The following is a 23,284-nucleotide window of genomic DNA, read 5'->3' on the forward strand; positions in this document are numbered from 1 at the left end:
GCACTGAAACGAAGCTTTTTGGAGGCGGCGGGTTCCTTGCATCATGTTTCCCCTCAACATCCATCATGCAAAGCTCATCCACGATTCATCTCACACTGCGCTAGACTCATTCATGATAGATCATTTCGAGATTAGATTACTTTGCTATGCAATAGATCATACTTTCTCTGTGTGAATTTGATATCAGTCCGGATTGAGTGTATTGTTTTGACCATCACGGCGCTCTAGCACTGGCACTGGACGGCGACAACTTCACTGAGTCTCAACGCCCTCGGCAGCGCTCTCGCCGCGCACAAACTAAACTGAGACAGAGAAAGCGGCATTGGTCTCAAAGCAAGTCTTCTCAGCAGAAATCCTCTCGGTCAACGTATCCTCCGAAGTGCCGGCGAGCACGGTCTGGTTGACGCCGCTCCGGCCTCTGCTGTTGTCGTTGTTGAAGAGGGGGACCAGGGCGGTGCCGTTGCCCCCGTCGTGGATGCGGGCGCTGTACTGAGATCAGAAAGACAGGCTGTTTTTGAGAGCGAAAGAGCCGCAGCTTTGGCCCTGGTTGTTGCCAGCCGAAGCTCGTGTTCAGGTAACGGTAGAGTAGAATCAGTAGATTACTTGCGTTCAGTGTCCACTCAACGGATCCATCCTTGGCGATCTCGAAGATGGAGTAGTAGTGGCGGGAAGAGATGAGGAAACCACCATCATTGAATCTCTCAATCGAGTTGATGCGGAAAAGTTCCCAGGGATAGGTCTGATTGAGTCCAAGGTCCTCCAAGGGGTAGGTAGGGGCAGCGTCAGCAAGAGGGATCTGGTCCTTAGGGATTGAGGTTGATCAACGATTTATAGTTTCCTTGCTCACGGCCAAGCCTTATGCCGGATCCCTTTTCGCGATGCTTCTAAGCTATCAATAACGTATCGTACAGCTGACATTCATGATCTGGGCAGCACCTCAATAAAGCCTAAACCACAAGCGAATTGACGGCCGCACCTTGTCGAAACCGCCATATCAACATAACCACACTAATTATTTTCTGAACGAACATCAGAGAGGTATTGGAAACGAGTTAGGCTGACGTTCCTGCCACATGTGAGCTTGAGGATACTTCGGTAAAGTTGGCAAGCCTATCACGCTTGCGTCCAGTCTCAGCTGTTCTGACAGGAGTCAATATCAGCCAGAGTCACATCTGCATGTGCCGCAGAGGCTGCCATGCAAGATCCAGATTAAGCTTATCCTCTTTGTTGGGACAACCACATGGCGTGCTTGGTCCACTCTAAGGTGCAATATAGGGCTCTAGGATAGAAGAGCATGTGCCATATGAGTTACAGAAATGGTAGGCAGCTCGAGTTATTCTTGAATAAATGTAAGTTACAGCAGTGATGACAAGAGACTCTTTGGGCGTTCAGTTGGGAGGATATCAGCCCGTTCAAACTTAAAAGGGCAATATGTGGACAAGTAAATGCCTTGATTTAAATTCAAGTCTCCCTTTTCCACTTAGCAGTGGAAGCGGTCACATCGAATTATAGACTGGCCGGTCGGCTTGGCGGAGATGAAATTTAAGTACTCATACATTACGCAGGAAATTGGCAAATCAACTTGAGTCTGAGGCTAGGAGCTGGGATGGAAAACACTGCTCCGGACCAGTGGTAATCAATATGAAAATACTGGAAGATTAATTAGATGATTTTCACAGAACTGGATGGTGAAAAGCACCCGCATTCTTTTCCAAGCTTACTCCAAGAGAAATTTTATCATAGTGATGTTCATTGACAATACCATCACCAGGCTTGGCCATCCTCAATAGTCTATTCTGCGGCTCTCGACACCATATCCGGTTAGAGCAAGCTGGCTGTAACCTCTCTTGCGCATTGTTAGATGCACCGAACAAGGGCTTATCACATATGCAGCAAGCTTTCAACTGAGCTACGTTACGCGCAAAAAAACGTCAATCTCTTTCAATTTGTTGTACCTATCCAGTACACAGCGTTCTATCTCAAAATCAAAAAAACATGTGGTCACGAATCAAGCCGAACGCCTCATTCCCAGAGCAGGCATGATACCAGCTATGCAATTTTCTCTACATCAAGATCAAAGTCGCCATCTCCTGCCAAAATGCATGCCTCACCTTCCTTTGCCCAATCCGAATCACGAGACAGGAGGGCAGCGGCTTGACACTCGCACTCCGCATTCGGGTTGCATTTGTCTTCGGCACAACACGTCCACTTAGCCTCGACGTGCGCCTGTCCAGCAGGAGCCATCGACTGCACAGTAGACTTTTTATCGGACATCGACACAATTTGAGGTTTCTTCTTGCCAGAGCAGAGTCTGCATTGGACCCGGGAATTGGTTTCCAACTCCATGATGTGCTTCGAAGCGACCTGTGAGAGGACGAGCTGAAACTTGTAGTTGACGAGCAGGTCGGGACAGCTGGTAGGGACGCTGGACATGATGGGGAGGTCCATGAAAAATCGATCGCTGCGGTAGTTCATATCGGTTGCCTTACCGCAGAGGACGAAGGCTGTCTCGGGATGAGGGATTAGGCGCATCTGAGGTTTTCGGAGGCCGTTGTTGTAGACACTGGAGCAACGCTCCTCGCAGCAGACAATCAGGATCTCGACTTTCTGACACATGTCGGCTGTTTGATGAAGTGTGAGTATTTGGAGTGAGGCAGTGTGTAGGAGGTTGTCTTGATAGATTTGACGATTGGGTTGTGGTCAGTGGTAATGGAAATGATGCGACGGGGACTATACCGAGCCTGAAAATGGTTTGGATATGACTCAAATGAGAGTGGTCTAATAGAATGGCAAGCCACATTTATACTAGGTACTAACCTAAATCACCAGATAACCAAAGCCGCCTGTCCAGGCACCGACCTGAAAGGGCTGAGCAGGCAAAGTGAACGCTTGCGGTAACAAAATACTTGATCGAGTCGCCTAGAATAATGATGTCTTCAAGAAACAACCATGCTGATGTCCGACTCCACGAGAACAATCGAGTGCTAGTTCGGCACTGGGCGAATCCTTTGTTGACCTAGAAGCCCGGTTCAGCTTTGAGACTCGAATAGAATCATTCCAGACCTTGGCTTCACTTATCGAAGCTCAGGAAAGGACAAGAAAGAAGGATTTTTCATCAAAGAGACTCGATTATTTGAGCATCTTGGTGTCGTCTGGCATCTAGCAACTTGGAGTTATAACACATTTACATACTCGGCTACCAATAGTATCAACTTAGCTATAACACAGCCGAGCACACCCAACTAGACGAACTTTTGATCATTCTGAGCCTTTCCATCCTTCCAGACACCGGCGTGCGACTGATGCGCCCAGGGTCGACACGAATATAAGTATTGACAGCTGTGCGACCGACAAATTACATGTAGTTCTCTCTTGTTTCATTTATGGACAGGACTGTGCCAGGGATAAGGGGTGGTGAGGACGAGAAGAACGAGATGAGCTCCATGCAAACTTGACTGGAGCTGTGAAAACAACGTGTTTGCTCACGGTGCAGAGTCTCAAGGAGGCAAAACCCATGAGGCTGCTGCTGTCGTTGGTAGCACGCCTTGTAAGGGATACAGATAACACCGATCGCTCTGCTTTTGATCAAAAAAGCATGCAGTAAGTCTTCGGAGATTTGATTGAAGGTTGAATGTGTACGCGCCCAATCTCGCGGCACCTTGAAGTCGAGCAAAGAAGGGGGAGTCGAACATCGTGTCATCAAGACATGGCCAGCTTTCAAAAGCGCCCCTGGCTAATGTCTCTTCTGGCTTCCAAAATACAACCCAGGGACTCAGCCATGCATGCATGATCTCATTTGATTTGCAAACCAAACGCTGTTGTACCACTCTGCTTGCTTTTCGTGTTACTTGTACCTGCAGCCAGGAATTAGTATACGAAAACCCAGCAAATAGGATTGAGGGGACAGCCGGAGAAAAAACTGCAATGCAAGGATCGAGATCCCGGCGCGGGCCATCCGCCCCATTCGCCTGTTCGAGACCGGCGGACTACCGGTACCGTCAAGGGGGCGGTGCAGTTTTACGAACCCGATGGATATTTTTGGGCAACGTAGCGTGCTTGGCCAAGGAAGAAAATCCCTTATTTTTTTTTTCCCCTCTCATCGAATGGAATTACGGATCTGCGACAAAATCTGACCGGGACGGCTACAACGGCATCTAAATCAGCAGTATGAGACATACCAAACAGCCACAGCATCACAGAGCCGTTGGGTCGGGCGTCTGTAGGATGGCCTTAATGACCGCTAAGCGGCTTCCGAGATGAGGTGGCGCAAGACTCCCGTCTCAGACCCGCTTAGCTCCGTCCAGGGGCGTTGTTAGACCCGGGGTCAAGGCAGGCGTTATGGAACCACTTGACATACAAAAGTCTGGGTGAAAAAGATCTTTTGACGGCGAGGAATATTCTGATCTTCTTCTCTCACTTCATCCCTAATACCGGCCACCGACCTCGAAGCCTATCGTCAACCTCGGGTCATTACATTCGTTCATAATCATCGCAATCGTTTGAACTGCTCTTACAACCTAATCAGAGCTATTATACCAAATTAATACTCCACTACGGCAAGCCGACAACATCAACACAGAATCACCAACATGTCTCTCAGATTCGTCACCTCCCTCGCCATCATGGCCACCGCCGTCCTGGCCAGGACAGACCTTGCCGGCTGCGTCTCCTCCGACTCGGTCGTCACCCCCACCCAGGGCGGCACACCCTACGCAACCCGCGTGTGGTACGTCCCCGGCACCGGCGAAATCTGCGCTGCCCTCGACTGCGGCGGCGGACGCGCCCCTCCCAAGACCACCGTCCCCGGCTGCCCATCCTACGAGGGCACCGGAACCTACTCGCCCTCCTTCCTGCCCCTGCAGACCAGCGCCGCGCCCGTGGTCTCAACGACCGTGGCCGCCGTCACCACCAAGGCTCCGGAGACCACAGTCAGTGTCTCTGACAGTACTGCTGTCACCACGTCTACGGACTCCGCGGCCGTTGAGAGTCAAACTTCTGTCTCTGCCTCGGCTGTCGTTGTCATCACCTCGAGCGGCTTCAGCAATGCTACAATGACGACCCTGACCACGACCGCCGCCTCGGCATCTGGCAGCCAGTCTAGCCGTGTCACGCAGACTGCTGTATCTGCTGCGACCTCGGGAGCCACCAACAGCCCCAACGCCGCCGTTCCTACCGGTGCGTCTCGCCAGCTGTTCGGTCTCGTGGCTGGTGTTGCCATCGGCGCTGCCCTGCTGTAAGGCATTTGAGAGTACTGTATACATGGGACGTGGCACGAATAGACCTCCACAGTTTGATGCTGTGAAGCTGGTCATGACTTGGACTTTTAGGACTCAATATGATAATGCTCAATATAATTCACTGAACATACATCTCATGGCCACAGGTGTTAAACCTTTGTGGAAAATCGTGATTACTCGCTTATAAAAAGAATTTCTATACTTGTAATTACAAGTCCCTAACCTGTAATTCGGTTGCACTTAAGGAGTATGAGGCCAGGAGGCGGGCATCCGGCTCGTAGCATCTATTTTCAGAAACAAGGCGATTGGAGCCCGGAATTGTCCTTATTAATGACGCCGCTAGTTAACATCAATCTCCTCGCATAAACATGAGTGACAACTAGCTAGCCTACCAAGTTATTCTGTGCAGAAAGTAGGTTGAGACATGAGAAGTTATCTCTAAGCTTTGCGTATTCTCGTCACGATGCGCACGGATACCAAACACGCCCGAGAGGTTCCTCTGAGGAACTGAAAAACTCATTGTCTTTATAGACTTTGGGTATTCCGGTTGATGAAAGTCTCTGTTTAATAATGGCCGTGTGGTATGCGTAAAGTTGGGGAAGTAGATTGGATCGACACATCAGCTATCGTACCGGGTGGTGACCTCAGTAAATACTCTATTTCACCATTAAGACAATAACCTTGTTCATTGCTTTGCTGACTGGCATTTCTGGACATCCAACATGCTACTGCACCTCCGACATTTGAGAGTGGCCGATTAGGCTTACTATGCAAGGTCCAAGTTTCACCGGCTCAAATAAATGGAAAGTGCTGCATTTATTGCTAGAAGGTGCGATGAATAAAGAGAAAGTAACTCAGTTGCCATCCTTTTTGACTAAACTTGCTAATGCTTCCGATTTGCTTCAAACAGGCAAACGAATACCAAAACCTGTACACCTACAACCTACACCCATGTAAAGGGCAGCACGATTAAACCTGGATGAACTCCCACAATGTCGTGCCATGAGACCGCCTACACAGATTGATTCTGTCTTGAGCAACACAAAGCACCATCAGAGTATGTGACCAATATGGCGAAAGCAGCTGGTAACCTCCCTCGGGGTGTTGTCTCGGAGTCCACGACTCCCATTCTCTGAGCTCACAGGACCATGTGCCCACGTCGCTCTTGCCGCCGTGGCCGATGAACTTCCCTGCACTTGGGTTTTGAAACCCAAAATACCCTTGCTTTTCGACGCAAAGCCATACGGTACTGGGATCGCGAGTGGTTCTGAGGTCCAGGAGCACTGGCTGGTCGTCGACCAGCGTGATGGCTTTGCCGGACTGCCTTTCGATGATGTAAAAGGTTTTGCCGGGCCAAGGAACGTCGCTCAGGTGAGCATCTGTGGAAATGTCGCCTGCTATGGACGTTGTTATAGGGGTCAAGACCGGAGAGTCGATGGCTGAAGTGGAATCAGAGACTGCGTCGTCGTGCTTGGCCTGGGCGGCCATGATGTAGTGGCGAGGGCCTAGGCTTTGTGACGGTGATTTCTGAATTGAGAGGCCACAATTAAACGAGCCGATTACTAGGACCAGCAAAATCGAAATTGCCACACATATATTAATGGAATCGCCGTCAAAAGTGAATGGTTTGCGAGATGGAGCTTTGGTGTGAAGGACGACTAGCCGTAGAGCTTCTGATATGCATAATAGCAACACGTGCCCCACATGAAATGTTCCGCTGGTGGAGGGCCGGTTTTGCTTCTCGTTGGTTGGTTTGTCTCAATCCAAGTGCACCAATCGAGGTTAGCTCATTGAAGGCCTCCTACGTTTAGTTCAGGCTAGATGTCTTACATTGACGGACCCGTAGCACTTATTCCATTGCTGATATACTTTTCCGATTCTCATTCCCATCTGGACTCATCCGGGGTTGACTGCATGACGTCCGTTGTCTATTTCGTGACGCGTTTGTTAGTCGCCCTTCAGTGCCTTGACTGAGTGTGGGGTTCACAACCTCGGCAGCGATAATAGAGGCTAGGCGCCATCCAGTTTCCTACGAAAGAACACCCTTTCGTACCCGTCCTCCGTCTTCCTCTCCGTCTCCGTGAAACCCATCTTTGGATACAAGGTGAGATTTTCATACATTTTAACATTGGTATACAGTTGCAGAGAAGTGCAGAGGAAAGCTCGAGCGACGTCCTCGGCGCTCTTCATCAAAACTCGACCGTAGCCGCGGCCCTGGGCCTCCGGTGCAACGACCAGATTGTTGATGTGCAGTACGCTCGCTGAAGAATTATGGCGAAGAAGAATGGCACCGACCACTGCACCGCTCTCTTCATCGACAAGGATGTAGACCAGTTGCGTCTTGATGAGCTCGTGGTAGTCGGCCTTCATGGGCGCTGGTTCTTTGCCGATGCGGTCGATGTATTTAGAGTACGCAGCTCTGATTATGGATTGAATGTGCGGCACATGTTCTGTGCTGGCTCTTGCGAGAAAATAACCTTTACAAGAGGATGTTGGTTCGAAACTTTTGTCGGCCATGATGTACTATTGTCCGACCAAAGAATTCATGATTAGGCTGTAAACAATGTAGCTGACCAAACTACCTCAACTTGTAGGCGTAGGGCATGGTGAGTTGTTAATCATTTTCGGTGACTGGCTATAAAACGGGAGGTAGATTGCCTAATTGGGACAATGACGAGATAACGCCGGTGGTGGAGAGCTTCTGACCCCACTGGCCAATCGGAGGCTGGGACGCTCGATAAGATAACAAATCAGACGAAAAAGTCCGCCGTCGGAGAAATCATTCACGACACCCGTCGCATCCTGACCCGCCGTAGCCACCCAAGCATCACCAAAATCGCATCTTGAACCTGGTTTTTCACCATCCACGTCCATCACCACCAGCGAAGCCACACCGAACCGCCGCGTCTCAAAGCTCCCAGCTGTTCGCCAACTATCACACGACCTTCCGACCGCACACCAAAGCTTTCACAATGGATCACACTCGCGATCCCTGCCCCTGGGTCATCCTCAATGGTAAAGTCCCAGTCTGACCATCGTTGCCCCCTTGAAGCCAAATACTAACTATCCTGTAGACTTTGGCGGAGCTTTTGCTATGGGAGGTGAGTAATCTAGTCTCTTGCGACCGCGAACATCGGCATCCATCTCGAATCTCGAACACACCTCATTTTCGAACCTCGAGCTTCCGAATCGATCTATATCGCCACGACTCTTGCATTCTGACACATGTCTAGCCATCGGCGGAACGGTATGGCACGGTATCAAGGGTTACCGCAACTCGCCCTATGGTAATAGCTTTCCTTTGCGCGGTGTCAAAGTTGGTGATGATTAACGGTGCATCAGGTGAGAGAAGAATTGGTGCCATCTCAGCCATCAAGATGCGCGCTCCCGTACTCGGAGGAAACTTTGGTGGTAAGCATTCGATTCTAGGAACCCCTTGCTCTTGCGAACAATGCTAATAACAGGTGTCTCTAGTTTGGGGAGGTCTGTTCTCGTGAGTAATCCCTTTGTCGAAACTCGGAACGCCAAGCCATTACAAACTCCTGTGGCGATGTCTTAACCTCCTACTGACTGAATGGATGTCAAACAGAACATTCGACTGCTCCGTAAAAAGTATGGACCGATTTCTTCCGAAACCCAAGCCGTAGAGTCACCAGATACATGGGGAAATTGCAAGGCCTAGCCCTGGTGATGGTGCTTTCGCAACAAGGCGTGTCAGCTTGAGCTATTGCGCCAGAGCAAGGCTAGCAATTTCCCTTGTGATCTTATGACATGGCAAAATTGATGTCTTGGAAGCTAATATTCCGCGTACAGGTCTTCGCGGACATAAGGAGGATCCTTGGAACAGTATCGCCGCTGGATTTCTCACAGGAGGAGCGCTAGCCATCCGTGGAGGATACAAGGTAACCCTGCTTGTCCAAACGGTTTGTTCCCACATGTCACTAACCTTTTGGTTCGCCAGGCCGCCCGAAATGGTGCCATTGGTTGCGCGCTACTCCTTGCCGTCATCGAGGGTGTCGGTATTGGTTTCCAGAAGATGTTTGCGGGAAGCACAAAGCTGGAGGTCAGTTGAACCGCTCTCAGGCACATCATCGCCGACATTAAGCTGACAACCGCGTGATAGATGCCGGCACCTCCTCCTTCCGACGAGAGGGCCCTCGCATAAACGACCGACCCTCCGCCAAGCATCAATTTTACCGAAGAACACGACGGCCATCCAGCGACCGCCTGCCAACGAGAAGAATCACTCGGACCCCTCTCTACTCCTCAGGCTTAAAAGCCTTTTTTTTGTCCTTTGACGAGGGCTTGACATTTGTTTTCCACATCACAAAGGGCCGAAGCAATTCGATCCCGTTTTCGTAATCCATTCAATTATAAAATCGCGACATCTGGCAAGGAGAGGGTGGCGTTTCATGTAGAATAGGGCGAAAAGTTGCTGCCAGTCGCCGGAGACTGGCGGCTGGAGACAAGGGGGCCGACGGCCATCTTGATCTCGAGGGGGCTTTCAACCCGTAGACGAACGGCGTGCAGGAACGCTTCCGTCTAGGCAGCATGGTCAGGGGCAAAACCTGCATTTGTTCTCGACGCGGCTAGGGTTTGGATCCGAGGAGAGAGACAGTCTCTTCTCCCTTTTTTGACACGAGTACTGAAACTGTATGGGATAGAGGTGTTCATAATTGTACCATCAACTCGCTGATTTCTTCTCAACTCTGATTCTTTTCCGCGTCTTCAACAATCTCTCTGACTGACTCTAGAGCGTTTCTACCTGAAGTCCCAAATTTCCGAGCTTACCACTTCTCGCAGAACTCCCTCACATCAACCCCCTCGACATCGTCCCGATAAATCTTTGCATACGCCTTACCGTCGTCGTCGATCCACGCCCTGTACATCCCATTGCAGTTGAAATCCTGCAAAATCGCGGACCTCACGCCGACTACGGCCCCCTCCTCGTCCCTCGTGACAGCGATCTCGATCCCGATGATGCCGCCCTCGCCCTCGCCGGTAACCTTCCACCGCTTCCCGGCGCTGCTCTGCAACTCCCCGCCCGGACCCGAGACAAAGGACACGGCGTCGGCTCCCGAGAGCGGCTTCCACCGCGCCACGGAGCCCACAGTCCGACCCGCCGCGACGCGCATAAACGAGTCCCCGTTCCCGGTACCAGACGCAGCAATCGCCCTAGTAGTCTTCACACCCTTGCTCTTACCCACACCGAGCGCCGCGGCGCCGGCTACCGGTGCATAGGTCCTCAGCGAAGGAAGACAATCCGCCATCAAACCCTTCAAGCTCTCACTCAACACCAGAAACCCGCCGTCGCCGGCACCGCCGCCACCACCACGCCCAAACGCCCCAGTCAGGTCCCCGTCCTCCACCCACTCCTCGGCCCAAAACCCGGCCCCGACGACGGGTGTATCCCCGATCCGCCCCGTCAACTTATTCGTCAGCCCGCCCGTGCTCGTCGCGGCGCACACGACGCCCTCCTCGTCCAGCGCCACGGCGCCCACGGTGCCCTGCGGCAGGAACTCTGTCCGGCTGTACGTGCTCAACCCTTTACCGGCTTTTTCCCTCTCCAGGGCGCGCACGTGCTCGTCCCACCGCCTCTGCGTGAAGAAGTAGTCCGTGGAGACGAGCTCCAACCCGTAACGCTTGGCAAGGGTCTCGGCTGTGGCGCCGTGGAGGAGGGTGTGGCCTTGGGCCGAGGGGGCGTCGATGCCCGCGGTAGCAGCAGCTGCAGCAGCAGCAACATCAGCATTAGTAGCCAAGGAAGGGGAAAGAGAAGGATGGCTGCTCTCCGGGTTGCCCCCCAGATCCTCATCGCCGTGCTCGAGGATCGCTTTCGCGAGTAGGATGGGGTTGCGGACGTGTCGCAGCCCCGTAACGCCGACGCCGCGCTTCGCGAAGCCGCGGGAGACCATGACGGAGGCCTCGAGCTCGTTGATGCCGTCGCGGGTGAAGACTGCGCCGTGGCCGCTGTTGAAGAGGGGGTTGTTCTCCAGGAGGGTCACGGCGTGGGTTGCCGTCTCTAACGCGGAGGGGAGGTTGCTGGTGCTGGTGCCGGATGATGCGCCGGGTGTGTTTTGGTAGGCGTTAGTTTTGCTGACCTACGCGCGTGTGAGTAATTGAGTGTCTAGGTGAGAAATTTTGAGGACACAAGAGACGGTCTGAACCAAGGAAAGGTGAGGGGGGATGGTGAGTTTGGACTTACAATCGTCAACAAGGCCTGGCGGTACGCCTCATACTCTGGCGGCTGCAGGTTCGACGGCTTGATGTTGCCCGCGCCGCCGTGGATGATGAGGCGCGGCTTGACCTTGACGGCAGCTGGAGACTGACGCTTATATTCCATCTTCTCTTGCTCTTCTTTTCTCTACCGTCTCTTGAGTCCCAGACCGATGAATGCCTCACTGTAATCCTGATGTACTTCTCGTAGATTTATCGGTGTGTGATATTTTGTGATGCAATGAACTTGGTTCACTGAAGCGTCTCAAGTGAGATGGGAGGTGAGAGACGTTGTCGTTGATGATAAGATAAGCCCACCGACCCGGGCGGATTCGCCGAATCGGGAAGCTTAACGGCCGACGCTCGGCTTCAGCGTGCCGATGTTCGGATCACGTCAACAGAGGGGTCAGAAATGCCATCTTTCCACTATAAACGAGTCAGTCGCTGCACTTGAGATGCGAATGAATAGTTTCGCCAGATGTACTTTGGTCCCCAAGAGAAAATAGCACCTGTCTAGAAATGACTTGAATTTTTGGGGTATCCCTCTACTTTTCTTTTTATTTGTACAAAATCCGCGGACGTGCCGCTGCCCAGTGCCCCAAAACGCCCATTTAATCAATGCCAGAAATGTTGACCATTTACAAACGGGCAAACACGGATCCGATAATCTCCCGGCTCTTCAGAAGGTTCAGGACCCTCAACCTCTCATTGTCCAAATGAGCTGAATCCGACGACTGTCCGCAGGGCAAGTGGGCGGCCGGGGCGCCAAACTCCTTCTCGAGGAAACGGATCGCGGGAATCGAGCCGCCCTCACGAATGTACAGGGGCTTCTTGGGCTTCTGCGCCTTCGTTTGGTCCGTCTCAGCTGCGGGCCCGCCGGCGTTGTCACTTGCACCCGCAGAATCTCCTCCGCCTTCAAATACGGACGACCAGGACTGCATAATGGCCTCCTCGAGCGTCTGGAAGATGGCGTTGGTGGGATCGCCCAGCCACGGCTCGGCCTTGTTATCAATCTTGATGGTCAGCGAGTTCTTGGACTCAAGCTGCGCGAACTCGCTCTCGAGGTACGTGCCCAGCGAAGCAATGACGTCGTTGACCTCCTGGCCTGGCACCAGACGCAAGCTGATGTTAGCACTCGCGTGGCTGCTGACCAGGCTGCCATCTGGTCCTGATACTTTGTACCGGTGGATCGTCAAGTTGGGCTCCCTCCACCGGGCCATCAACGCGGCCTTGAGCTTGTCGGCGGGCCCCTTTTCCGGGTTTTGTCGCATGAGCGTCGATGCGATGTCGTCGTATCTCGTCTCCTCCTCGGCGGTGACAGGGAGGATGTCGTCGTAAAAGCCGGGGATGAGCACCTTGTTGCCGGGGCCCTTCAGCTTCGAGAGCGTAGATGTCAGATCGGACAGTGGCTCGTCGTTCATGTACGAGCCGTCTACACCGGAATGCTGATCGGGCAGATGTGAATCGACGCAAACGGTGGCGTGCAGAACGCCGCGCAAACCGTAGGTCAGGCAGGGTACCTCATCGTCGAGCCAGTAACTGTTGGCAAGCAGGATGTAGTCGACGTCGCCGATCAGGTCCTTGTTCTTCCGAACAATCTCCCTGAACCCGCGAGATGCCGATTCTTCCTCTCCCTCAATCAGGAAGACCACGTCGTTGGCAAGCTTCTTGGCTTGCAGCAAATCCGTCACGGCAAACAACGCAGCCATGATAGGGCCCTTGTTGTCACTGACACCTCTACCGTAGAGATATCCGTTGACACCCTTCATTTGGAACGGGTCCGTCCCCCACTTGCCCTTCTTAGTATCTGCCGGGACGACATCGTAGTGGCCGTAGAAGAGTATCTTTTTGCGCTTCTCGGCCGGCTCTAGAACACCATCAAATTTGGCGAGAACAACTGGGTTGTGGGGGCTGCTCTCCGTGCTCAGCATCTCGACGTGACCACCAAGCCGCTTGAACAAGGATCCGAGAAATGTTGCGCCTCTCCGGCAGTCCTCTGCGAATTCTGGACGTGATGATACTGTGCGGTAGGACACAAACTCTCCAAGCGTCTTAATCATAACGTCGTTGGCTTCCTCCACCTCATTTTGTTGATCCTCATAAGATGAGCAGTCAATGCGCCAGATGGCAACATCGTCGTCGTTGGCGCCGGTGATGTAGTACTGTCTGTTGTTGTATGTTGTCACCGCTGATGAAAGAACCTTGCCCTCGTGAGCCTTCCAGCGCGCTACGCACTGGTACTTTTGGCTAATATTCGCAACCTGCTTGTCCTGGTACTTGCCGTAGTGGACAGTAGTGTGTTTCTATAGGTTGTTAGCAAGGAACGAAGGGCGAAGCACAGATAACTTACACTTGCAGAACCCGAGCGAGAAGCGCTCAGGAGGTAGCCCCAGCCCATCTGTAGTGTCATCACATCACCCCTGTGACCCTTGATCACTCGCAACTTCGACTTGGTGTCCAGGTCCCACAGCTCGATGACTCCCTGCAGCTTTCCAGCATACAGGAATGAACCGTCAATCGCAAGGGACATGACTGATTCCGCATCGTCGGCCCCCAGTGACATTAGCTCCTGAAGGCCGGGTTCGCGGTCGTTTTTCGCAGCCTGATCATCTCCCTCAGCGCCAAGCTTCCACAACTTGATGGTACCGTCTCCGCCGCCTGAGATGAGCACCTCTTCGTCAGGTTCCACAAGCACAGTCGGACCCTTGGCCATGAGCATCGAGTAGACGTAGCCGTAGTGGGCAAACATCTGCAGAGCCCCTGGATGAATTTCCACCACCTTTTCAGACCGCGGGATCAAGGTCCACCTCTCGTCGTTACGGCGCGGCGTCGTCGTTCCTCCAACAGCTCGCGAGTCGAAGAACCTATGATTCCGACGGTCGGGATGTTGTGAAGAGTCGTGGGTGGTACGGTTATTCGGATCGGTCAGGCTGACCCATTGTATCGATGTGTTCTGCGCGCCGACGTACACCGTCTCATGCTGAGCACTGTAGGCCACGGAGAAAATGTCGCCGACATCGTAGGTGCTGTAAATCTCGTAGAGCCGCTTCATCGTCTTGGGGCACCAGACGTTAATGAGAGGGTCTCCGGCGCTCGAAAACAGCATGGAGCCGTCGGGCGTCAGGAACAGGCTCAGCACGCTGCGCTTGTGGGCCTGGACGATGCGTTCCTGGTGGAAAGTGGCCAGGGACCACACGACAATCTCTCCATCTTGGGTACCGGCGTATATGCGTTCGCTCTCGGCGCTGACAGCGAGAGCGAGAACGGAGCTGTCGTGCTTGAGGTTGTGAAGGAGTTCGGGGGCGACCTGGGAGTAGTCGTCTGTGTCGCTGAGGTTCGTGGATAGGTCGGAAGCCGCGATGGCGGACGGCATTGTGTCTTCTGTCGCGCAGAAAGGGAGGGGGAGCTTGTCAGCTGTGGTGCTTGAGGGAAGAATGCAACGACCGACCCAACGGAAAGAAAGGAGTGAGAGCCGATCGAGGTGAAGGAGAGGTGAAGGAGAAGAAGAGTGGCGTGTCGAGACAGGAAGCAGCAGCGTAGGGTTGGCGGTGACGGTGACGCATTTCCCATGATTCGGCTGCCAACTCGCAACGAAAATGGCGAATGACGAAATGCGCTAAAGGGCAGTCGCTCCGCCCACCTCCCCAGCGTGGATCCCCCCGTACGGGACTTGGAGGGACGTCTCCAGAGTTCCGGGCTGAGTGGATCGCCCAGTCCCTAGGTGCAGTTCCTGGCAGACCAAGTGCTCTAGCTCCCGTAGCCACAAGGTCCACTGCTGTATTCTCAGGGGCACTAGGGGAACCAATGTGGCACGAATTGTCACTTTGAAGCATACGTCTCGTGACACTTTGTCTTTTTCGTCTGCTTCGACTTTCCCAGACACTTGTCCCTTGCTTGAACTCTCTCTCGAATCCAACAAGCCGATGACTCTAGGAGCGAAAAGGGAAACTCACCATCTTCGTACTCCTCGGAAGATTCGGAGCCAACCGATAGCTCAACCAGGTCCTGGTGTATCTTGCGGCACCCCTCGCAGTCTTCCTCGCCCGGGGCGTGGTGGTCCCCCGACTTGTATACCACAGCCATCTCCTCGAGATTTTGTGGTTTTGGCCGCACTTCCGACTCGAGGTCCGCTATGGTAGGTATACGTGTTCGTAGATAGGCTGAATCCGCTCGATCCTGGGGTATTCGCCCAGCCAGGTGGGGAGTTTTCTCTATTTGTACGGACGTCCTGATGGCTTTGACTCCCTCACCGCTTCATGACGCAACATTGGAGGGGATGGTATCATGCGCTCGTGATAAAAGGGAATGCGGAACTTTGGTATGATAAGGTATGATTCAGTTGAGAAACGAAATTAAGAAAACAGGCGGCCGGGAGTGAGCTTAAGGAACTGTCCGCAGGGCCGAGATCGGTTGCGTGATTTCACATTTTACAACTCGTACAGGCGTCTACCGCTTCGCATTGAGCTTCTCTGCGAGCGCCTAGCCAGTCAAGCACCGCCTGGATCTCTACGGACGTGGAGTCTTTCCGCTCGGCATACACCAAAGCCATCCTTCTCAGCTAGTGACACCCAGCTGAGACAGCCCGGGATGCTCGCCGACCTCCCTTTGATGGGCGTGCTGTGCCTGTGAGATATGGAGGAGGGCCTCAACAGCGGGCAGCGGCGCAGCTCACCGCAAGATGGTATCCGGCTGCCAGCATAGCTGCGCCAAAACCCCAATCCACATCCAGGGTGCGCGTGGTGATCTTCCGAAGCCGCGCCCAGTATCTGTCCTATTGGAGGGGACTACGCTCCGGGCGACGAAAACGGAGCACCGGTGAATGGCCAGTCTGTTCAACAAGGGGACACAGACCGGCAAGGGTGTTATCGAAGCTCAAGCGGCTGCCCGTTGGACCACCTGATAGGCCTCTGTTCTCACCCATCCACCCTGCAGATCCGTCGGGTAGGAGTCTATCCGTACCATAAGCCGCGTATTATTGTCCCGGTGAATCAGACAGCACAATGGTTGCGGCTGCGGGATAAACCATTGTGAATACAGCTTCAGTGTTGAGGTGCCCTGCTGTACGACTAATTAAGGGGTGGAGCAATAGCTGAATATGGGGCTTAAACTTTCGCCTTACTCCCTGAGCCTTTCTTCATTGATCACCCATCCACGGAATGCAAGTGGAGCTGAGGAGATGGGTTTTGCGAGATCGCTATTATATTCCTAGCGGACTTGAAAAAGCAGCGGCGCAGGCTTGTGCCGCGAGAATGGCTCAAAAGGCGCCAAACAAGACTGAACGAACAACACTGAACAGGTACCTTACCTTTCAAAAGAAGGTATGTGTAGCGTGAACCGCCAGTTGGAAGCCCACCACTGCAGTAGCCAATGAAAGTGCTATGTAATCACTGTCATCCGCCCCCATGCTGACCGGTAGTGGGATGCACACATCTCACCCACCAACTTCTTCCGGCTCGACAGGAGATAAAGTAACTGCAGTCAAGTATTTCCCGGAATTCCGTCCTCACTCTGCAGAAAGTCATCATCATCTTGAATTGGACACCTTGAGGCTCTAGTAGTCGTCTCAAGACGCTCTAATTGCCGCCATGAGCACCACGCCACCCAATAATAACAGAGTCCTTCGACCTCTGACAAGGCCACCGACGATGGACGAAAAAAGCGTCTTCCTTGCTGGCACAACAAGCAAGAGAGACTGGCGCAAGGACCTCAGCGGCTCACTGTCTCATCTGCCGGTAATCATATTCGACCCCTTCCGGCCGGACTGGGACAGCACGTGGAAGGAGGATATCGCCGATGAGAGATTCAGGAGTCAGACCGAGTGGGAGCTGGAGATGCAGGAGAGGGCAGACATCATCGTGGTGTACTTTGAACCGGATACAGAAGGCCACATTAGCTTACTCGAATTGGGGTTGTGTGCTCGGTCGGGGAAGGTCATCGTCGCTTGTCCTGACGGGTACAAGAAGAGAGGCAACGTCCAGGTCGTCTGTTCGAAATACGGGATTCCGCTGGTGGAGAGTTACGAAGCGTTGTATGTGAAGCTGGTACAGAGATTGAAGGAAATTTGAGTCGGGGCTTGATGAGAATGATTATTAGGTCCTCATACCTGTCGAAACCTCTGCGTCCCACTGGGTGTGTTGCTTGAGTCGGATCCGACGCTGGGAAAGGATCGACCGTTCATGTGCCAGATAAACACTGTGTACGGAGTAAGGTAGAGACACAAATCCACCACGCCTCACCGGGCTTTCTCCGATGCGGCGGGCCGAGAGTATTTCCTTCCAGTGGCTTCCTCTCCAGGGCGGGCAGTCTCGATTCGCGCTTGATAACCCCACTTGCCCAATCCGACAGGGCATGGTTCGCAGGCCCCGTCCAAACACCAGAGCTTCGAGGCAACGTCTCAAACCAACCTCGTGCATCTGCTCCAATAATATTGGCTTCCCTTGTTGTGGCTTGTTGTCGAACAATCTGAGTTACTTATTTTTTGTTCACTTTAATTGTTAGAAAATACCTCCAAAAATGGACGACCAATTCGGAGGCCGCACAGACGACGACCTCTTCTTTGACGATTTTGAGCCCGTAAGCAATCCGCAGGCCGTCGAGACCGTCGAAACCGTCGTTGCCACTGCTCCCCCTCCCGCCGCCGTCGCGACGCCGCCTGTTGAGCCTCAGAAACCCGCCACCGTCGCGCCGAAGCCCGCAGCGCAGCAGCAGCATCAAGCTCCTCCTGCGCCAAAGCCAGCCCCGGCCAAGAAGCCGCCCACGGCGCCGAGGGGTGGTCTCGCAAACTCCAGATTCGCCGACCCGAAGCCAGCCCCTGCTGCCCCGCGCGCCCCTCGCCAGGCTGCCCCCGCCGCCGTCTCGACTCCCCCTCCGACCGCGAGCACGCCCACACCTCAGCCCTCGACCGTTCCGGCGGCGCAAAACTCACCAGCCCCGGCCGCTGCGCCGACTGCTCCCGCTCCTCCTCCTGCTGCTGCTCCTACTCCTGCCGCCGCAACCCCAAGCGACTCTGCCTCGCCCAATGCAACAACGAAGAGCAACTCCCCCGCGCCGCCGCCCTCGGCACCTCATGCGCCTCGCGAGAAACATGCCGCCCCCGGCGCAAACACAGCCCTCAACGCCGAAGCCCGCCTCGGCTCGGGCGCGAACCCGCGCACGAAGCTGAGCGAGGCGGAGCTAGCCGCCAAAATGAAGCAGATGCGCATCCTCAACGCCGAGAAGACGCGCAAATTCGAGCAGGCGGAGCAGGACGAGCGCAGCCACGCCGAGGCGTACGCGCGCGGCATGGAGGAGGCGCGACAGCGGAAGAAGCTCGACGAGGAGAGGCGGCGGCGCGGGGAAGAGGAGCGCAGGCGCATGGACGACGAGCGTGCGCGGAACCGGGAGAGGAAGCTCAAGGCTATGAGTATCAAGGAGGGCGGGTGGGATGAGGGGAAGGAGGCGCTTGCGGCGGAAGAGGAAAGGAGGGGGTTCCGCGGGGCGAATGGTGGGATTCGGGGGACGAGGTCTGGTGCTGGGCTCGCGGGCAGTAGGTTTGCTTCGCGCGAGGATGATGCGCAGCAAGGCGATCGATACGCTGGTGGTGGTAGTGAGGAGCGTAGAGGTGGTCGGGGCCGCGGAAGGGGTGGTCGAGGGCAAGGCCGGGGTGGGCGCGGCGGTCGCGGTGGATACGGCAACGACCATGAACGAGGTGATTCGAATGGCGCTCGCGAGGCCAAGACACACGCCACCCAACCCCCCGCGCCGGCGCCTGTCATCAGCACCGAAGAGTTCCCTGCCTTGCCCGGTAAGGCTACGAGCGGCGACATTTCGCCTCCTGTCCTGTCGCCTCTCGGGAGATGGGATGACGAGATGGAGGCATTCGACGAGAAGCTCAAGAGCGCCGCCGCGCAGTCGTCTTCGTGAGAAGCCTAACTGAGCTGTTTCATAGCCAGGGGTTTGCGATGAGAAAGAAGCATAACGAATTGGATCACAAAACAATAGCGACGACGCTTTTTTGAATACGCCACGAAGGAAGATGAAGAGGAATTATTGGAGTACATTTTAGTTCGCCTCTAAGCATGGTTCCTCCTTAAGCGGGCATTCAGGAGTCGCAAGTCTCAAGTATACCAGGCAATGTTACGAGCGTAAATACATGATACCGTCCGGGAATACCAATGTCGCCATCTGTGTGCCTTTGACATTGATCCGTCGCGCCGCCGTGAGCGTGCTACTGGCCGTATTGGCACGGTCCATGCATCGGTGGCGATGATGAGGCCTAAAAGACTTAGTATGAAGCAAATGAACCTACGTTGGTGTCGTCACCCACGTTTTACATGCTGTAAATATCATGCTAAGCCGTTTGTTTGAGTTATACAAACTCGAGTCGTGGATCGGAGAGTGTTGGTGGTCGGTCTCGACAACGCTCAGTCATAATCCAAGACCCCGGGGTGGTTTGCTGGTTTTTTCCGAGATCCAAGATGGAGCTTCGATATGATCTCTGAGACCGGGACGTCGCCCACGGATGTCCCAGTCTCTCATTAGTTGGATTGCGATGCTCTTCGCTCTCCGGATGGGCCTACCATCCACCACCACCGCCGCCGCGGTATCCCCTACCGCCACGTCCACGGTATCCGCCACCGCTCCTGGGACCTCTGGGGCCGCCCGGTCCCATGTTGTCGTCGTCCATCGGGGCCCGCTGGCGGTGGCGCATCTCCTTCGGGAACGCGTCAAAGGTCTTGCGCATCTGGGCGTAGCCGAGATGCATCTTTCCGTAAAAGTGGTCCGCTAGACGACGGTCGTTGTCGAGCCTGCTGAGGTAGGCGCCGCACACATCGCAGACTTGCAGCTTCTGGTGGCCGGACGGGCCCGAGGTGTCTGACAGGGCCTTGAGTTCCTTCTCGCGGTCCAGTTTTGTTTGCTGCGCTTGGCGTACTCGGTAGAACTCGTCGATCGCGCGGGATACTTCGGCCATTTCGCCGAGAATCTCTACTTCGAGGGTGCCGTTGTGGATTGTGGACGACAGCTCGGCAATGCTTTTCAACTGTCGTTTGGTTAGCTAAGGAGTTCCAGGATTGCGGGGGGAAAGTGCCGGGGCCGTACCAGAGCATTCGTTTGACGGATCTCGTCGGGTGTCTTCTCGAGCCTGCGCTGTGCCGAGTCTATCCTCCGATTGCAATCGTCGATGTACTTTTGGAGGTCGCGCATGTAGTCGTACTCGAAGCCGTACTTTTGCTTTTCCTTATCTGACAGTCCCTCGTACTCGGCCTTGAGTGCTTCAGAGTGTTGCTTTGGGCAGGGTCCCAGGTCTTGCTTAGTGTTCGTAAATAGGTCGTGAGGGCATGTGCCGACGAGGAATGATCTGCAGACTTTGGGGTCTGTCATGGAGAGCGAGGCCGCCCGGGTGCTAGCGGAGCCGCCCATGAGCTGCTCCAGCAGCTTTCTCTGTTCTGCGGCCATTGTATGTGATGCTCAGTGGTAACTGTTGTGACCTGTGTGTTGTATCGTCTATCGCTTTTGGCGCAATGTTTCGTGGGAAAGTCAATTGGGTATCTCGGACAGTAAGGAAATTCGCGACGTTCTAGTGAAATAAAGCGTGTCGCGCGGGATGACCCATGGGCAGAATGTGGAGAGCTGCAAAGGGTAGGTACTTTCCCCGAGTGTGGTTACATAATAGCTATTTCTGCCGAGTCATACCGCCTCGGCATCCCTCCAAGCAACCACCTACACGACCTCGCCTCCAGCAGCATTGCACGCGCCGCCGTGCAGGGGAGAGAACGCAGCAGACGCGAATCTCATTCTTTTGCGCTGCGACACTCTCTCCAAGATGCGCCAATTTCTGGCGGCCCTTTTTTTTTCTTGCCTGGCCTCCTTCGGCCTGGCTGCGGATTACCATGAGCAGTTGAACCTCCGCCCGCTACCCCTGTCCGCCCTCCTCGCGAGCTTCAACTTTCGATCCAATACATCGTTGTCCGACTTCGACTTACAGAACTTTCGATACTTCCCCCGGTCACTGGGCCAAATTCTTCAATATGCCGGAACGAGAGAGTTGCATCTGAGGTTCAGTTTGGGAAGATGGGATGCTGAGAGCTGGGGGAGTCGGCCGTGGGATGGTCAGCGCGAGGGCGGGACGGGCGTGGAGCTGTGGGCATGGCTTGAGGCCGAGACGCACGAGGAGTATGACCTTCTGCACGCAACAAGGACGTACCCATACTAATCAACACACGCAGGGCCGACCAGAAGTGGTTGACCCTCACCAATGCGCTCTCAGGACTCTTTTGCGCATCGCTCAACTTCGTCGACGGAACCCGAACCACCAGACCGGTCATGTCATTCCAACCTGAGGGCGACCATCCCGAAGCATCCATCCCGAATATGCAGCTCCTTCACGGTGTTCTGGCAAAGGAGGTGGTGTGCACAGAGAACTTGACACCCTTTTTGAAGCTACTCCCCTGCAAAGGAAAGGCGGGCATCTCGAGTCTGCTGGACGGCCACAAGCTCTTCGATTCCTCTTTCCAAAGCATGGCCATTGACATCAAGCCTGTCTGCCCCGAGGGCCAGGACTGCATTCTGCAAATCGAGCAGACTATCGACATGGTCCTCGACATTGACCGGTCCAAGCGACCAAGGGACAATCCGATTCCTCGTCCACCTCCTGGACACGAACTGAAGTGCGACACCTCGAAGCCCTACCATTCCGACGAAATATGCTACCCCACCGGTCTCACAACTGGCCAAGAGTGGACTCTGTCCCAGATTTTTGGAAAATCGATCAAAGGCACGTGCCCTCTGACAGATGAGGACGTACCGCCGGTTTGCATTGAGGTTCCTCATTCGAGAGGCGTCTTTACGTCTGGTGGAGCTACAGAGATCCTGAACCCGAACGGTGTATCGCGGTGCTTCAAGATCGGTGCGGAGTCAGAGCTGGAGATTGTTCTCCCCCTGGAAGATAAGGAAGGACAAGATCCAATCAAGGAATTGGTGGAACCGCCCACGCCTCTCATCTACGCTGAGCGCAGCTTTACTGGACACGGCCAGGAGCATGGTGGCATGCAGGCAATCCTTACGAATCCGAGCAAAGACACAGAGGTTGAGTTCATCTACATGGAATCACTTCCCTGGTTCATGCGGGTTTACCTACACACTCTCAACGCGCGTATTGAGGGATCCTCAGGTTCGCAACCATCAATCGTTGAGGACATTTACTACCGCCCCGCCGTCGACCGTGCCAGGGGCACACAGCTGGAGCTGCGGATGCGTATCCCTCCTGCTTCCACAGTATTCCTCACCTACGACTTTGAAAAGTCGATTCTTCGATACACTGAATACCCTCCTGACGCGAACCGCGGCTTCGACATTGCCGCGGCAGTCATCACCACTCTCAGCCCCCGTACGCAAAGTACACGCACCACTACGCTGCTGTTAAATCTGCCCACACCAGACTTCAGCATGCCTTACAATGTCATCATCTTCACCTCGACGGCGATCGCGCTCGCTTTCGGTGGCATGTATAATATCCTAGTTCGGAGATTGGTTGGCGCCGATGAAGGCCCCAGTCCAGTGCTCAAGGCAAAAATAGCCGGTCTCTTGGCAAAGCTGAAGGGGATTCGGTCAGCCAAGAAATAGAGAGTGATGTTTGTGTTTCCCGTTCAGATATTCGGCTTCATTCGCTTTCCCGTAAACTCGTTCAAGGGGCCGCGTGTCGAGCATTGATTGCTTTCCGAGCTCGCCGTCCGTTTGTCTTTCCATCCGTCCCGACTTTGTCTGCCACAAGGTTTGTCATACGACATTGGCCATGAATCAGAAGCTGTGGAACAGCACTTTCCCGTCGTGGAACATAAGCTCTGTTGTCTCCATCG

General features: G+C 54.1%; 11 protein-coding genes across 11 annotated transcripts; 5 read left to right on the plus strand and 6 right to left on the minus strand.

The window, feature by feature from the left end:
- Nucleotides 1–297: 297 nt before the first annotated feature.
- CORC01_13336 (uncharacterized protein) lies at nucleotides 298–2,616 on the minus strand (the record flags this gene model as incomplete). The annotated part of the gene is made up of 3 exons (XM_022624953.1): nucleotides 298–484; nucleotides 621–802; nucleotides 2,068–2,616. 3 exons carry the CDS (start codon nucleotides 2,614–2,616, stop codon nucleotides 298–300), a joined length of 918 nt encoding a protein of 305 aa, XP_022468532.1.
- A 1,973-nt stretch (nucleotides 2,617–4,589) lies between these two features.
- CORC01_13337 (uncharacterized protein) lies at nucleotides 4,590–5,237 on the plus strand (the record flags this gene model as incomplete). Its single annotated transcript, XM_022624954.1, has 1 exon — nucleotides 4,590–5,237. One exon carries the CDS (start codon nucleotides 4,590–4,592, stop codon nucleotides 5,235–5,237), a length of 648 nt encoding a protein of 215 aa, XP_022468533.1.
- Nucleotides 5,238–6,206: 969 nt separating this feature from the next.
- CORC01_13338 (uncharacterized protein) lies at nucleotides 6,207–6,725 on the minus strand (the record flags this gene model as incomplete). Its single annotated transcript, XM_022624955.1, has 1 exon — nucleotides 6,207–6,725. One exon carries the CDS (start codon nucleotides 6,723–6,725, stop codon nucleotides 6,207–6,209), a length of 519 nt encoding a protein of 172 aa, XP_022468534.1.
- Nucleotides 6,726–7,247: 522 nt separating this feature from the next.
- CORC01_13339 (acetyltransferase) lies at nucleotides 7,248–7,754 on the minus strand (the record flags this gene model as incomplete). Its single annotated transcript, XM_022624956.1, has 1 exon — nucleotides 7,248–7,754. One exon carries the CDS (start codon nucleotides 7,752–7,754, stop codon nucleotides 7,248–7,250), a length of 507 nt encoding a protein of 168 aa, XP_022468535.1.
- A 455-nt stretch (nucleotides 7,755–8,209) lies between these two features.
- Nucleotides 8,210–9,402, plus strand: CORC01_13340 (uncharacterized protein; the record flags this gene model as incomplete). The annotated part of the gene is made up of 9 exons (XM_022624957.1): nucleotides 8,210–8,252; nucleotides 8,312–8,338; nucleotides 8,471–8,524; nucleotides 8,580–8,648; nucleotides 8,712–8,730; nucleotides 8,827–8,849; nucleotides 9,051–9,139; nucleotides 9,199–9,300; nucleotides 9,361–9,402. 9 exons carry the CDS (start codon nucleotides 8,210–8,212, stop codon nucleotides 9,400–9,402), a joined length of 468 nt encoding a protein of 155 aa, XP_022468536.1.
- Nucleotides 9,403–10,024: 622 nt separating this feature from the next.
- CORC01_13341 (asparaginase) lies at nucleotides 10,025–11,577 on the minus strand (the record flags this gene model as incomplete). Its single annotated transcript, XM_022624958.1, has 2 exons — nucleotides 10,025–11,335; nucleotides 11,440–11,577. The coding sequence occupies 2 exons, from the start codon at nucleotides 11,575–11,577 to the stop codon at nucleotides 10,025–10,027; spliced, it is 1,449 nt and encodes a 482-aa protein (XP_022468537.1).
- Nucleotides 11,578–12,088: 511 nt separating this feature from the next.
- CORC01_13342 (WD repeat domain-containing protein) lies at nucleotides 12,089–15,533 on the minus strand (the record flags this gene model as incomplete). The annotated part of the gene is made up of 3 exons (XM_022624959.1): nucleotides 12,089–13,753; nucleotides 13,801–14,831; nucleotides 15,404–15,533. The coding sequence occupies 3 exons, from the start codon at nucleotides 15,531–15,533 to the stop codon at nucleotides 12,089–12,091; spliced, it is 2,826 nt and encodes a 941-aa protein (XP_022468538.1).
- A 1,502-nt stretch (nucleotides 15,534–17,035) lies between these two features.
- On the plus strand, nucleotides 17,036–17,515 carry CORC01_13343 (uncharacterized protein; the record flags this gene model as incomplete). The annotated part of the gene is made up of 1 exon (XM_022624960.1): nucleotides 17,036–17,515. One exon carries the CDS (start codon nucleotides 17,036–17,038, stop codon nucleotides 17,513–17,515), a length of 480 nt encoding a protein of 159 aa, XP_022468539.1.
- Nucleotides 17,516–17,963: 448 nt separating this feature from the next.
- Nucleotides 17,964–19,352, plus strand: CORC01_13344 (uncharacterized protein; the record flags this gene model as incomplete). Its single annotated transcript, XM_022624961.1, has 1 exon — nucleotides 17,964–19,352. The coding sequence occupies one exon, from the start codon at nucleotides 17,964–17,966 to the stop codon at nucleotides 19,350–19,352; it is 1,389 nt and encodes a 462-aa protein (XP_022468540.1).
- Nucleotides 19,353–20,004: 652 nt separating this feature from the next.
- Nucleotides 20,005–21,224, minus strand: CORC01_13345 (uncharacterized protein; the record flags this gene model as incomplete). The annotated part of the gene is made up of 3 exons (XM_022624962.1): nucleotides 20,005–20,469; nucleotides 20,529–20,868; nucleotides 21,154–21,224. 3 exons carry the CDS (start codon nucleotides 21,222–21,224, stop codon nucleotides 20,005–20,007), a joined length of 876 nt encoding a protein of 291 aa, XP_022468541.1.
- CORC01_13346 (Gpi16 subunit) lies at nucleotides 21,145–23,051 on the plus strand (the record flags this gene model as incomplete). The annotated part of the gene is made up of 2 exons (XM_022624963.1): nucleotides 21,145–21,602; nucleotides 21,656–23,051. Coding segments are annotated over 2 exons (1,854 nt in total), but the record flags the coding sequence as incomplete, so codon positions are not given.
- Between the last annotated feature and the right edge of the window lie 233 nt (nucleotides 23,052–23,284).

This window comes from Colletotrichum orchidophilum (genome assembly GCF_001831195.1).
Source record: "Colletotrichum orchidophilum strain IMI 309357 chromosome Unknown Scaffold_188.1, whole genome shotgun sequence".
In the NCBI taxonomy this organism is placed as follows: domain Eukaryota; kingdom Fungi; phylum Ascomycota; class Sordariomycetes; order Glomerellales; family Glomerellaceae; genus Colletotrichum; species Colletotrichum orchidophilum.